Source organism: Hemiscyllium ocellatum, chromosome 49 (genome assembly GCF_020745735.1).
Source record: "Hemiscyllium ocellatum isolate sHemOce1 chromosome 49, sHemOce1.pat.X.cur, whole genome shotgun sequence".
In the NCBI taxonomy this organism is placed as follows: domain Eukaryota; kingdom Metazoa; phylum Chordata; class Chondrichthyes; order Orectolobiformes; family Hemiscylliidae; genus Hemiscyllium; species Hemiscyllium ocellatum.
Window position 1 is genome coordinate 8,512,309 of NC_083449.1, and position 13,399 is coordinate 8,525,707.

Genomic DNA, 13,399 nt, shown 5'->3' on the forward strand with positions numbered 1-13,399 from the left:
AAACTGCCTGGTTTCTGTTTTAGTATCTCCCTCCCGTCAAGACTGACAATTTCTGTTCTAAGTTCTGTTCTAGTCAGTATGGGACAGATTCCTGATCGTCCAATCATTGAAGGGGCTATATGTATTCTTCCCCTTAAACGTCAACCAAATGAAAAGTTTAATCCTCAGATATGTACATGAGAGCAAAGGAGATGCTGGTATTAAACATTCAAAGACAACTAGCAGCCAAAAGATTTTGGTAAATTCAAAACCCAGTGGTGTCCAGAACAGACTGATGGTCACACTGACGTTAAAGTAGCTTCACGAGAAGAAAATAAGCGCAGTCAAAATGCATTGCGAAAAATGGTGTCCATCATAAAGTTAAGAAGTTTGTTATCTATACACAGGAATTACATTGTACTGCTTTATCAACCAGTGTATAGAACCGAATGACCACCACCCCCCCCCCCCGCATCTGACTTCTTGCTTCTTACTTCCGCGGAATATTCATGTAAACGTTTCCATCCCCTCCGTCTTCTTCCTGCGAGGGCTCGCTGAGGTCCACTGTGGCGTATGCGATACAATAATCATCGGGGTCAGTCTTTGAATCCTGCAATGGAATGATATTGGAATGAATTTGGAATCGAGTGGGAGCAAGAAGCTGAAGGGGAAGGGGAGGTCAGTTGGGGTACAGGTAGCAGGGAGTCTCAGAGGAAGGTGGGAATCACCAGCAGGCGGTTCCGGGCCTGCAACTTAGAAATCTGTCGGCAAAGTGATACTGTCCCAACCTCTGAGCCAGGAGGGCAGAGTTCAAGTCCCACGTGCTGCTGTGGTGTGCCATGTAGATATAAAAGCTGGAAGGTGATGTGGGAGCGGGGCAGGACTTTGGTGCGGCCAACATCTGCACTATCATAAGGTTGTGATACACTGGAGGGGATGCAGAGGAGATTCACCAGGACGTTGTCTGGGATGGAGCAGTTCAGTGATGAAAAGAGGCTAGATAATCTCAGCTTGTGTTCTTTGGAATAGAGTAGACGGAGCTGGTTTGATTTTGTTTCCTTTTACTTATGGGACGGCATCGTGGCTGGGCCCAGAATTTGTTTCCCTGTCTCCAGTTGCTCTCCTGAGCCATTGTACTCCCACCTTCTGGAGATTAACTCACAATTCACGTAGGGAGGGAATTTCTGCATTTAGACCCAGCGACACTGAAGGAACGGCTGATGTATTTCCAAAGGATGTTGAATGTCTCACTAGGGTTGGTGTTCCCGTCTGCTACCCTTGTCCTTAAGTGGAATTAGCTGTGGATTTGAAAGGTGCTGTCTGAGGATCTTTGCTGACTTCCTACAGTGCATCTTGTAGATGGTACACACTGCTGCTATCAATTGGGTCCAAATGACAACGGACTGGCAAGTATTTAACGTCAATATCAGTGATGTTGTAACAATGTATGAAAGGGAACTGAAACATCAACACTAATATTGCCCCAATTTTGAAACTCACTTGTCTCTTCGCATTGGAAGTGGAATGCGAACCAATGAGTAATCTAATCCATTGAGAAAGTGTTGCCGGTTATTTTCCATCGTGTTTAAAGGCAGACACAAAGCTGGGAGGGAGGGGGAGCAGAGAAAGAGGATGCAGAGATGCGTCAGTGTGATTTGGACAAGTTGAATGAGTGGACCAATGCACGACAGCTGCAGGATATCGTGAATAAGCGTGAGATGATCCAACTGAGAGCAAAAACAGGATGGTGAATTATTATCTGAATAGTGATGGATTGGGAAAGGGTGAGGTGTAATAAGGCTGGGCGCCCCTCATACACCAGTCACTGCAAGTGAACATCGCAGAAGCAGCAGGCGGTGAAGCAGGTAAATGGAATGTTTGTCTTCATAGTGGGAGGATTCGAGACCAGGAACAGTGATGTCTCGCTGCACTTGTACTGGGTGAGACCACATCCTGGAGTACTGTGTGTGCAGTTTGGGGTCTTCCTGTCTGAGGAAGGACGTTCTGTCTATGGGGGAGGGGGGAGGGGGGTTTAGGAGGGTGTCTGCAGGGAAGATTTCCCAATGTGATTCCAGGGATGGCAAGACTGACAGATAGAGAGAGAGTCTGGATTAGTTAGGATTATATTCACAGGAGTTCAGAAGCATGACGGCGAATCTAATAGAATTGTAACAGGACTAAACATGGTGAACACAGGAAGTGTGTTCCCGATGAACAGGAGTGAGTACAGAACATGGGGATTACAGTCTAAAGGAGACGGACTGGTACTAAGTTGGGGAGTAATATCTTCACCCAGAGAGTGGGGAGCCTGTGGAGTTTTCTGCCACAAAAAGCAGTCAGGGCCAGAACACAGGATGTTATTTAGGAAGGAGTTGGATAGAGTTTTTAAGGACTAAATAGAGAAAATGGGGGAACAGGAGACTGAGTTGGATCAAATCTTATAGAATGGGGAGAGTCGTCTGCAAAGGCTGAATGGCCTACTCCTGCCCATACTTTCTATGACATATGCTTCAATTAGTCTGATAATAATCAACAGTTGATGTTTTACATTGTGGATGCAAGGAATAAATCTAGCTGTACTTTGTATGGCAATAGCCGTGGTCTATTTAGACTTAAAATGTAACATACCTTCTTACCATCGGAGGAAAAAACAATACTCTTCCCTGAAAATAAAATACAACAAGATGAAATGGATCTGGACCCAACGAAGGCTGATCAATACTAAATACAGAGCTGCATCTGTTGAAATCATAGCTCTGCTTTTATCAACTTTGAAAAAAAAGAAAAAAGAATCAATGCTATACTTTCTAATTGGATTCCGAATTTCTCAATCAATCCCGACACTGCAGAATATCGCATTTAGAAAATTCGGATCTATTAAAATCGTACAATTGGTTTTCTGATAAATAAGACGGCTTATCAGTTGTTAGGATGTGGGTCAGTGCAACATCTTGAACAGGCCATCTTAATCTCATCAGCCTTTGTGTCACATGCCCAGTTGTTCAGAAACGACTGGAGTGAGCTATTCAGGTTGCATACATTTCGGATTAAACCTCTGAATGTTGCTAGTTCAGTGTAGTTCACCTGGTTGGATGGCTGGAGTTTGCAATGCATTCTAACACCAGCTGAAATTACCCTGAAGAACTCTCCTTCTAAACCTCTAGTTTCTCATGACGCATGATGACCGACGAATTAATTTTGACAATCCTCCCACTCCTCTCTCCACCCCCCCCCCCCACCCCACCCCGTCTCTGTCTTTCGCTGTCTAATGAGATAATGGCCTGGACGAACATGACATTTACAGCTCTTCCCCTGACACGGTGACTGAAATGAGAGACAGATCTCATTATAGATAAGACCAATTTCAGTTGAAAATGAGTTTATGGGTGTTGAGAAGCATCTGTATGATAATTCTAAGTTCAATTCTCTGAGCAACAATATAATGGGCGATGCTTTTATTTTCTCCGTCATCTCAAATCGGTGAGTGACAATATTTAGCCAATCGGCTTTGAGCATTATGTGACAAAAACAGGACTTGTTTTCTGTCTCTCCAAAGATGCTGAGTTTCTCTAGCACTTTCTGGGTTTATATGCTGTAAAACTAAATCTTTTTCTCTCTCTTTCTCTCCACAGACGCTCCCACACCTGCTGAGTTTCTCCAGAAATGTCTGAATTTGTTTGAGATTTTCAGTATCTGCAGTTGTTAGCTTTATATGAAAATGGTCTATAATTGCCTCAGTGAATGTGTATACATGTGCAAAAAGTGATTCTGACGCAACTACTATCATAACCCACCCACCAACATACACAGCTACATCCCTCTTTAATTGCTCTGTGAATTTGTTTTGGGTAGCTGACCACATTTAAACGATCTCTGAATTCTTTGCCTTCACCCTCCTCAGCCACTGGGATTGTGCTATTGTTGGAGCTTCAGTAATCTCACCCCCACTGATCTCCCACAATCCCATCTCATACATTCGTAGTATTGAAGAGAAGAGATCTTTACCAGCCTCTGTTCTCTTTTTGATGGTGACCTCTGAATAAACCAAATCCGCAGTGGAGTTTCCTACAAAGAAATAAAGTGTAACAAGAAACACACATCAATCTGACAGCTTCGCTGTAAAGGGCTAAATGATCTATAGATCAAATAGAATTGATAGATACGTAGGTAAGAAAGATTGATAGGCAAATACATTTTAGACTGAGATAGATAGGAGCTTGATTAGGAAGGGGGATGAAGATTAATAGTGAGAAAGGAGGAGAGTCAGGTTGAGGAATATATCAGCCCCGATTGAGGGGGAGAGGTGCCTCAGTAGGCTGAATTGCCTAATTCTGCTCCCATATCTCATGATCTTATCTAGATAGATAGATAGATAGATAGATAGATAGATAGATAGATAGATAGATAGACATGTATACAGAGACATTTCATTAGAAATCATTAAGTTAGCCAAGACCTCTCTAAAGACTGCTGTACAGGAAACGTGATCCTCTTCATTATTATTTGCTCAGGCCACATTTGGAGTATTGTGTATTGTTTTGTTCGCCAAGCGAAAGTGAGGACTGCAGATGCTGGAGATCAGAGTCAAGATTAGAGCGGTGCTGGAAAAGCACAGCATGTCTGGCAGCATTCGAGGAGCAGGAAAATCGACGTTCCGGGCAAAAGCCCTGCATCAGGAATGTGGCAGGGACCCTCCGGGGTGTAGAGATAAATGGAGCGGGGCGAAACTGGGGAGAAGGTAGCAAAGAGTATAAAAGGTGTATAGAGGTCGGTATGAAGGTGATACGTCGGACGGGAGGGTGCAGTGGATAGGTGGGAAGGAAGATTGGCAAGTAGGGTAGGTCATGAGAATGACCTGAGCTGTTAGGTTGGAACTGGGGGAAGGTGGGGAAGAGGGTAAATGTGGAAACTGGTGAAGTCCACGTTTCTGCCCTGGGGTTGAAGTGCTCCGAGGTGGAAGACAGGGTGCTCTTACTCCAGGCAACAGGTGGTAAGGGAGTGGTCGTGGAGGAAAACCAGGACCTGCATGTCCTCGGCAGAGTAGGACGGGGAGTTGAAATGTTCAGCAACAGGACGGTGGGGTTAGTTGGTGCAGGTGTCTCGGAGATGTTTCCTAAAGCGCTCTGCAAGAAGGAATCCAGTCTCCCCAATGTAAAGGAGACCGCATCGTGTGCAATTGGTACAGTAGATGACATTGGAAAATGTGCAGGTGAAACTTTGAAGGGTGTGGACGGCTACTTTGGGGCCTTGGATGGAGGTGAGAGGGGAGGTGTGGCCCCAGGATTTGTAATTCTTGTGGTGGTAAGGGAAGGTGCCAGGAGGGGAGGGTGGGTTGTTGGTGGGCGTGGAACTGACCAAGTAGTCATGGACGGAACGCTCTTTGTGGAAATTAGAAAGGGGTGGGGAGGGAAATATATCCCTGGTGGTGGGGTCCATTTGGAGGTGCCTGAAATGTTGATGGATGGTGTGGTTTATGCAGATCTTGGTAGGGCGGATGGTGATGTCGGGGGTGGGGGGCGGGTGGTTCTGTCCTTGTTGCGGTTGGACAGGTGGGCTTTGAATGCGGGCATGGATGAGATGCAATGGAGGGCTTCTTCAACCACGTGGGAAGGAAATTACGGCATTTGAAGAAGGAGGCCATCTGGTGTGTTCTGTGGTGGAACTTGGTCCTTCTGGGAGCAAATACGGTGCAGGCGGAGGAATTGAGAATGTAAGATACCTACCAGACGATGTGGAAGTATTAGAAAGAGTGCAGAGAATGTTCACTAGGATGTTACCAGCTCTCAAGGACATTGGCCAAGAGGAAAGGTTAAATCGACTAGGATTGTTTTCACTGGAAAGACAGCTTTTGAAAGGAGACCATATAGAGATCTATGACATTATAAGAGGCATATACAGGGAAGATAGTGAAAGGCTTTTTCCAGGGTTGATGTTTCAACTTACAAGGGGGAACATTTCAAGGTGAGAGGGGGAAAGGTTTAAGGGAGTTGTGCAAGGGAAGTTTTTTACATAGTAAATGGTTACACCCTGAAAAGCATTGCCAGAAGTGACTGTGGAAGCAGGCACGTTTAACAGGCCTATGGATGGTCACATGAACAGGGAGGGTAGAGACCAAATAAAGGCATGAAGTATTTTGTTTAGTTTGGTTAGAACATGATGATCAGCACAGGCTTGGAGTTCCCAAGGGCCTGTTCCTGTCCTGTACTTTTCTTTTGTTCTTTTTTTTCCTTTTCATGGCCCCCGTTAAACCTTTTAGATTAGATTAGATTACTTACAGTGTGGAAACAGGCCCTTCGGCCCAACAAGTCCACACCGACCCGCAGAAGCGCAACCCACCCATACCCCTACATTTACCCCTAGCACTACGGGCAATTTAGCATGGCCAATTCACCTAACCTGCACATCTTTGGATTGTGGGAGGAAACTGGAGCACCCGGAGGAAATCCACGCAGACACGGGGAGAACGTGCAAACTCCACACAGCCAGTCGCCTGAGGCGGGAATTGAACCCGGGTCTCTGGCGCTGTGAGGCAGCAGTGCTAACCAATGTGCCACCGTGCCACCCACCATCCATCGAGAAGGTAACGTTTCTTCCTGTTATCTTTTCTAAGCTCCTCATCATTTTGTACATCACAAACAAGAAGCAGTTAGCATTTTGGAGGGTTAAAGGGATTGAAATTTTGGGCATTGAAAGCGGGGAAGCAGGGACTGAGTTGGATGTTCAGCCACGATTCTATCAAATGGGCAGAGCAGGCTAGAAGGGCCAAATGGCCTATTCCTAGTTGCTATAGGAACCAGAGTTTGAGTTGGATGGTTAGCCATGATCATAATGAACGGTGGGGCAAGCAAGAAGAGCTGAATGGCCTACGCCTGTTAGCTACTTTCTGCATAACACTTCAGCCACAGCAGCTCTAAGGAAATCGGCCCCATTCGAGCCCGTCTGACGGTTCGGATGGTTATCCAGAATTGCTACCAGGTTGCAGTACACTCTGACTGTGTGGGGCTCTTGAATCACACCGATACAATGGCACTCACCAGCATTGTGTGCTGCTCCAACTACTGCATACTCCAGATTGCTGCCTGCTGCCCCTTCACCAGAAGGTTGGGATCTAGTTACAGTTGAAAGGAGAAGAAAAGGAAGTCGTCATTTCGAACACAATGCTTTCAAAACCATGTTCAAATTTAAGAAAACGGCAAAGCTATCAAACAAAATAAAAAAAAACTCAGTGAGACCTGGTATTCCCTGGTCCCATGTCTCTGGTTTCCAGCCAAACACGAAGTTTTCTCACCCACAAGGAGCTGCCCAGTTCTCTATCTTGTTTTCACTCTTATCCTTTGGGGAAGGTGATCCGCCATCCTTACCTGGGCTGGGCCAACATGCGACTCCATATCCCGGTTAAATATTACTGCCCTCTGGGGCACTTAGGGATCGACAACAAATGCTGTCCTAGCCAGTGACAGAATCATTCCCAATAATGAATAAAAGTTGTCTGGGACCTTCCTGGAGAATAGTATGCTGGTTTGTCGATAAGACACAGGTTAAAAGGATGCAGTCATATCCAAGCTCCGTCTATGACTTCTTCATTTCTGTCATCTCTCCCTGATTGAGAGGAATCGGGATAAACAATGGCAAATATAAAAACTGTAGTTTCAGTCACTTACTCCCTGGGCTGTGACACAGTTGACGAATTGCCTGCAGGGAAAGAGAGAATATTCTCAGCATAATTTACAGTAGCTCTGCACTGTCACAGACAGGAGCTGCCGAAGTATTTTCTCAGTCATAAACAGGGGGCATACACATCAATAGATGACAATTGCCAAGCCTGTCATAATCTGAGCTGAAAATGTGTTGCTGGAAAAGCGCAGCAGTTTAAGCCTGTTGTAATGCATTAAACAACTTAACATAAGTTTAGGGTGATGGGTAGGGCTCGTGTGAGGGGTAGGATTCTGATAACAGTTAAGGTTAGTGTTCGGGTATTTCGCTGAGGTTCGTGGTTAGTGTTATGTTAAGAGTTAGGTTTAAGGTTAGCATTATGGTGAAGTGTATAGTTTGGATTCAGGTTATGGTTAGAGGCAGGTTAGGTTTAGGGTTAGGACCAGGGCTAGAGTTAGGTTTCGGATTAGCATTAGCTGTTTCGTTAGGGCCAAAGTTAGAGTTAGGGTGAAGGTTATGATTGAGTTACGATTAATTTTAAGGTCTGAGTTTGCGTTAAGGATGGGTTTGAGTCTATGGTTAGGTTTCAGGTAAGGATTAGGTTGAGCTAGGTTTAAGGTTAGGGTTAAGCTTCGGATAGGGTTTAATTTACGGGTAGAATTAGGTCAGCCTACCCAGCGGACAATGAATAAACTTAGGAAGAGATAGGCAATGTTTTAACGAGTCATAGTTTAAAGAGAGTGAGGCAGTAAAGTGAAGTTGATCCACATGCATTGCACTAAATGACAGAGCAAAATCCTGAGGTACTGTGACATAGAGTGGTGGGGTGTGGTGGGTCACAGTTACCCAATCCAGCAGGCTAGCTCCCGACTGTCAGGAACACGGCCTACTCCAGATCCCGACCTTCACCTCCTTCCCCCCGCTCTCCGGTTCAGCTGAAAAGATACATTGTGTTAGAGGGAGGGGGTGGGGGTTAGCACTGTCATTGTGTGAGGATGTGTAACAAGTCTCATTCCCATTGGAAGTTACAGACCTGTGTCCCTCCAGTGGAAGTAGTACCACAACACAATCAGGCCAGCCAACAGCAGAACTGGGAGGAGCGACGCCACGATTTCCTTGGAATAACCCCGAGCTGGAATCCAACAAGAATATTCAGCTCACATTAACAAATTCACCAGGAAGTTTTATCACATCACCCCTGCATGAGTTGCACAGTTAATATCAGATTGAACAACACCTACAGATATGTAACTCCCTGCCAGCATAGAGGTATCGAGAGTCTCAGTGTGGCAGAATTTGCCCCACTGAGCTACCTACACCAACCCCACTTTCCCACACTAACTCCACTTTCCCAAACTAACCCTTCACAGCCTTCAATGTTATGACATTTCAAGTGCGGATCCAAGTACTTTGCAAAGGTTGGGAGATTCCCTGCTCGGCAGTATGTTCTAATCCCAACTACCATTTGGGTGAAACAATCCTCAAATCTCCCCTTAAACCTCCCGTCCTTTAATTTAAAATGGCGTTTCCATCCTTGACATTGGTACTGACCCTTTTACTACAGGGATCACCTGTTTATTTTTTCCCCAGTCCCTTCCCCGTTATGTTGCGGCTGTACAGGACATTGGTGAGGCCAAGGGTGGAATACTGCGTGCAATTCTGGTCTCCTTCCTATCGGAAAGATGTTATGAAACATGAAAGGGTTCAGAAAAGATTAACAAGAATGTTGCCAGTGTTGGGGGATTTGAGCTATAGGGAGAGGCTGAACAGGCTGGGGCTGTTTTCCCTGGAGCGTCAGGGGTTGAGAGGTGACCTTATAGAGGTTTACAAAATCATGAGGGGAATGGATAGGATAAATAAACAAAGTATTTTCCCAGGGGTCTGGAAGTCCTGAGCTAGAGGGCAAAGGTTTAGAGTGAGAGGGGAAAGATATAAAAGATACCTAAGGGACAACTTGTTCACACAGAGGCTGGTACATGTGCGGCATGAACAGCCAGACGACGTGGTGGAGGTTAGTACAATTGCAAAATTTAAAAGGCATTTGGATGGGAATATGAATAGGGAAGGATTTGGAGGGATTTGATCGGGTGCTGGCAGGTGGGACTAGATTGGGTTGGGATATCTGGTCGGCATGGACGGGTTGGACTGAAGGGTTTGTTTACTTGCTGTACATCTCTATGACTCTATATCTATCAGGTTCCCCTCTCAGCATTTCCTGTTCCATGGAAAAGATTCCAAGATTATCCAGCCTCCCTCTCTTCCTCGCTAAAATCCAGGGAACATCCTGGTAAATCTACTCTGCATACTACCATCTCCATGAGGTGTTCAATTCCAGTTTTTTTATCGCATTCAAATTCCACCAGGAACAAAAACACCCAACACCATTCCGGATCAATAACCTATGTTAATACCACCTAGCTATCACCTCCCCAACTGAGATGGTTAACAGTTTCTGATTGGCACAGACTGGATGGAGCTAATGGTCTTTCTCTGCGGTCTGTCTATGTTCAATCTGACTGTCAATGTTACCTCGTAGTGTGAATTCTATGTAGTCGCTGGTCACATTAAAAATGGTGTGGTTGGCTCCTTTGTTGATTGCTGCACAGTGATACCTCCCGACATCATCTCTCTGGAATGAATGAATAACCAGCTCACCACCGTCAGCAGTCACATGGTAGCTTGCACTGCCGTTTCTTAGCGGCGTGTTGTCACGGTACCAAACGAACTGGGGCTTTGTGCCTTCCCTCACCCGACACCGGAGAACAAGGCGGTCCCCAGACTGTATCTCAGTCCCGTTAATGAAGAAAATTAGCACAGCATCTGTAACAGGAACTGAGGAGAAAACACACCGTGACAAAAAAGCATGGAGTTTACCCATTGATTCAGACCCTCAACTGGAACCAGTTTGACACAATGGTTTTAAAAGAGAGTTGCGGAATTCAATAGATTAAAAAAAACTAATGCAATGGATGGATGGCATTAAACTGGAGAGAATACCGAAGAAATGTACAATGATATTGCAAGGATTCAACAGTCTGAGTTTCAGGGAGAGGCTGGGTAAGCTTAGCTCTTTCTTTTCAAGCGTAGGAGACTGAGCTGATATCACCAAGAAGTGTATAAGATCTTGGTTGGGGTGAATTAACTCAGTCTGTTTCCTAGCCATGTGGAGTCGAGGACTAGAGGGCAACAGTTTAAGTTTCAACTAGAAAGATTAAAAGGGAAACCTGAAGAACAATTCTTTTACACATCAGGTGTAACGCATATGGAATGAGCTGCCAGTGGAAGTGGTTGAAGAGGGTACACAAACAGCACTTAAAAGTCATTTGGACAAGTACTTGGATAGGAGTGGTTCAGAAGGATATTAGACCAAGTGCAGGGACATTTGGGATGGACATTTTGGTAAGCATGGACCAGTTTGAGCAGAAGTTCCTGTTTTGTTACTGTAGGGCTCTATGATTCTGATGTGTAAGGCTATGCCGCTTTTGTTTTAGTAAGTGTGATGCTGGAAACGCATAGTTGACGTTTTGAGTATAAGCTCTTCATCACATTCCTGATGAAGTGTTTATGCCCGAAACATTGACTCTCCTGCTGCACGAATGATGCCTAACTAGCTGTGCTTTTCCAGCTCCATACCTTTTCACTCTGACCTCCAGCATCTGCAGTCCTCTCTCAGTCTCCGTGTTGCTTTAGTCAAAGGTATGGTGTTCAAGAACGAAGCACCAGCTTTGAGTTGGTCCCAGCAGCAGTTTTCCCGAGCTGATGGTTTAGTTACTCTTTGGGAGAGAATCCTCGTGAACTTACCTATCACTGCGATCTCTATGTCTTCACTGTGCTGAGGGCCTGTCACTTCATTTCTCACTGAGCAATGGTAAAGGCCTTCGTCACTTCTGCTGATAGGCCCAATGTTGTAAACAAGTTCAGTGTTGTTAGAAAGCTCTCCGTACAGTTCCACACTTGAGCTGTTGTAGAATTGGTAATAAATCGGCAGAGAACCATTGGAGACTGAACAAATTAAGTATCCTGGGTCTCCTTCGATCAGATCCTTTCTGGGTTGAATTATTAGTTCCGGTTTTGACACTGGAATTCCTGTAATCATTGATCATTGCATTTGGCGGAATTAATTGCAAACTCAACTATGAACATCATCACAGTCACACAAAAATGCATATCCTTTTGTTTTTGTTCATTCGTTGGATGTGGGTATCACTGGGTACTCTAGTACTTATTGCTCATCCCAAATTGCACAGAGGACTTTCGATGATTGTTGGACTGCAATTGAATTGAATTCAGATTCTCCCATCTGTTATAGTGGGATTTGAGCCCAGAATATGAGCCGATTCTCTGAATTTTTAGGACATAGAATAGTACAACCCAGGGACAGGCACATCGTGTCTGCGCATGACTGTGATGTCATTCTGTACGAATTCCATCTGACTACATGTGGGTCCTGATCTCTGTACTCCCTACATATTCAAGTGTCTGTCTATATGCCTCGTAAACATTGCTATCGTATTTGTTTCTACCAACTACTCTGGCAGTGTTCGACAGGCACCGATCATTCTCTGTGTAGAATCATAGAGTCATAGAGATGTAGCGCACCTTCAGTCCAACTCGTCCGTGCTGACAAGATATCATAAATTAATCTCATCCCATTTGTCAGCAGTTGACCCTTATATCTCTAAACCCTTCCAATTCATACACCCAACCAGATGCCTTTTAAATGTTGTAATCTTACTGGCCTCCCCCACTTCCTCTGGCAGCTCATTCCATAGATGCACCATCCTTTGTGTGAAATTGTTACCCCTTAGGTCCTTTTAATCTATTCCCCTCTCACCCTAAACCTACGCTGTCAAGTATTGGACGCGCCCACCCAAGGGAAAAGACTTTGCCTACTTATCATTTCCACGCTCCTCAAGATTTTATAAAGTTCTATAAGGTCACCTGTCAGCCTCTAATATTCCAGGGAAAACAGCACCAGCCTATTAAGTCTCTCCCTATTGCTCAACTCCTCCAACCTTATATCCCTGTATTTTTTTCCAAAACTCTTTCAAGTTTCACAACATCCTTCCTTTTGGAGGGAAACCAGATTTGCACACAATATTCCAGAAGTGGCCTAACCTAAGCACTGTACAGCCGCAATATGGCCTTCCAACTCCTATATCCAATGCTCCAACCAGTAAAGGAAAGGATATTAATTAGATTCTTCATTACCCAATCGATCTGCATCCAAACTCCACTTTCAAGAAACTGTGAATCTGGACTCCAAGGTCTCGTTATTTAGCAGCACTCCGCAGGACCTTACCAATAATTGCATAACTCCTGCCTTTATTTGCCCTTCTAAAATGCAGCACCTCGCACTTATCTAAATTACACTTCACCTGCCACTCCTCCGCCCATTGGCCCATTTGATCAAGATCCTGTTGTACTCTGAGGTAACCTTTCCTCGCATATCTCCTTTAAACGCTCCTTCTTTCACCTCAAAGCTGTGCTCCCCACACTAGTATTTGATATTTCCAACCGGGGAGAGAGACTCTGACTATTCACTCTGCCCATGCCTCTCATAATATTGTGTACATCAAACAAGTCCCCTTACAGTGTCCAATCCTCTGCTGAAAACAACTCGTTTGTCCAACCTGTCCTCATACTCCAATCCAGGCATCATCCACGTAAACTTGTTTTGCACCATCTCAGAAGATTCCACATCTTTGTTATAGTATATCCTTCAAATTAGACAGAACTAAAGTTTTATATAGTTGCAATATGACTT

The 13,399-nt window shown here is 44.9% G+C and overlaps 1 protein-coding gene across 1 annotated transcript in view; it reads right to left on the minus strand.

Annotated features, from left to right (window-relative positions):
* Positions 1-469: 469 nt before the first annotated feature.
* The window catches only part of LOC132837322 (platelet endothelial cell adhesion molecule-like), a 39,002-nt gene continuing 26,072 nt past the window's right edge, over positions 470-13,399 (minus strand). The window contains exons 6-11 of the mRNA XM_060856991.1: positions 11,434-11,718; positions 10,162-10,464; positions 8,666-8,764; positions 3,922-4,044; positions 2,608-2,642; positions 470-589 (exon numbers count right to left, since the gene is read on the minus strand). Of these exons, the coding sequence (XP_060712974.1) occupies positions 470-589; positions 2,608-2,642; positions 3,922-4,044; positions 8,666-8,764; positions 10,162-10,464; positions 11,434-11,718 (965 nt within the window). The remainder of the gene's footprint in view (positions 590-2,607; positions 2,643-3,921; positions 4,045-8,665; positions 8,765-10,161; positions 10,465-11,433; positions 11,719-13,399) is intronic.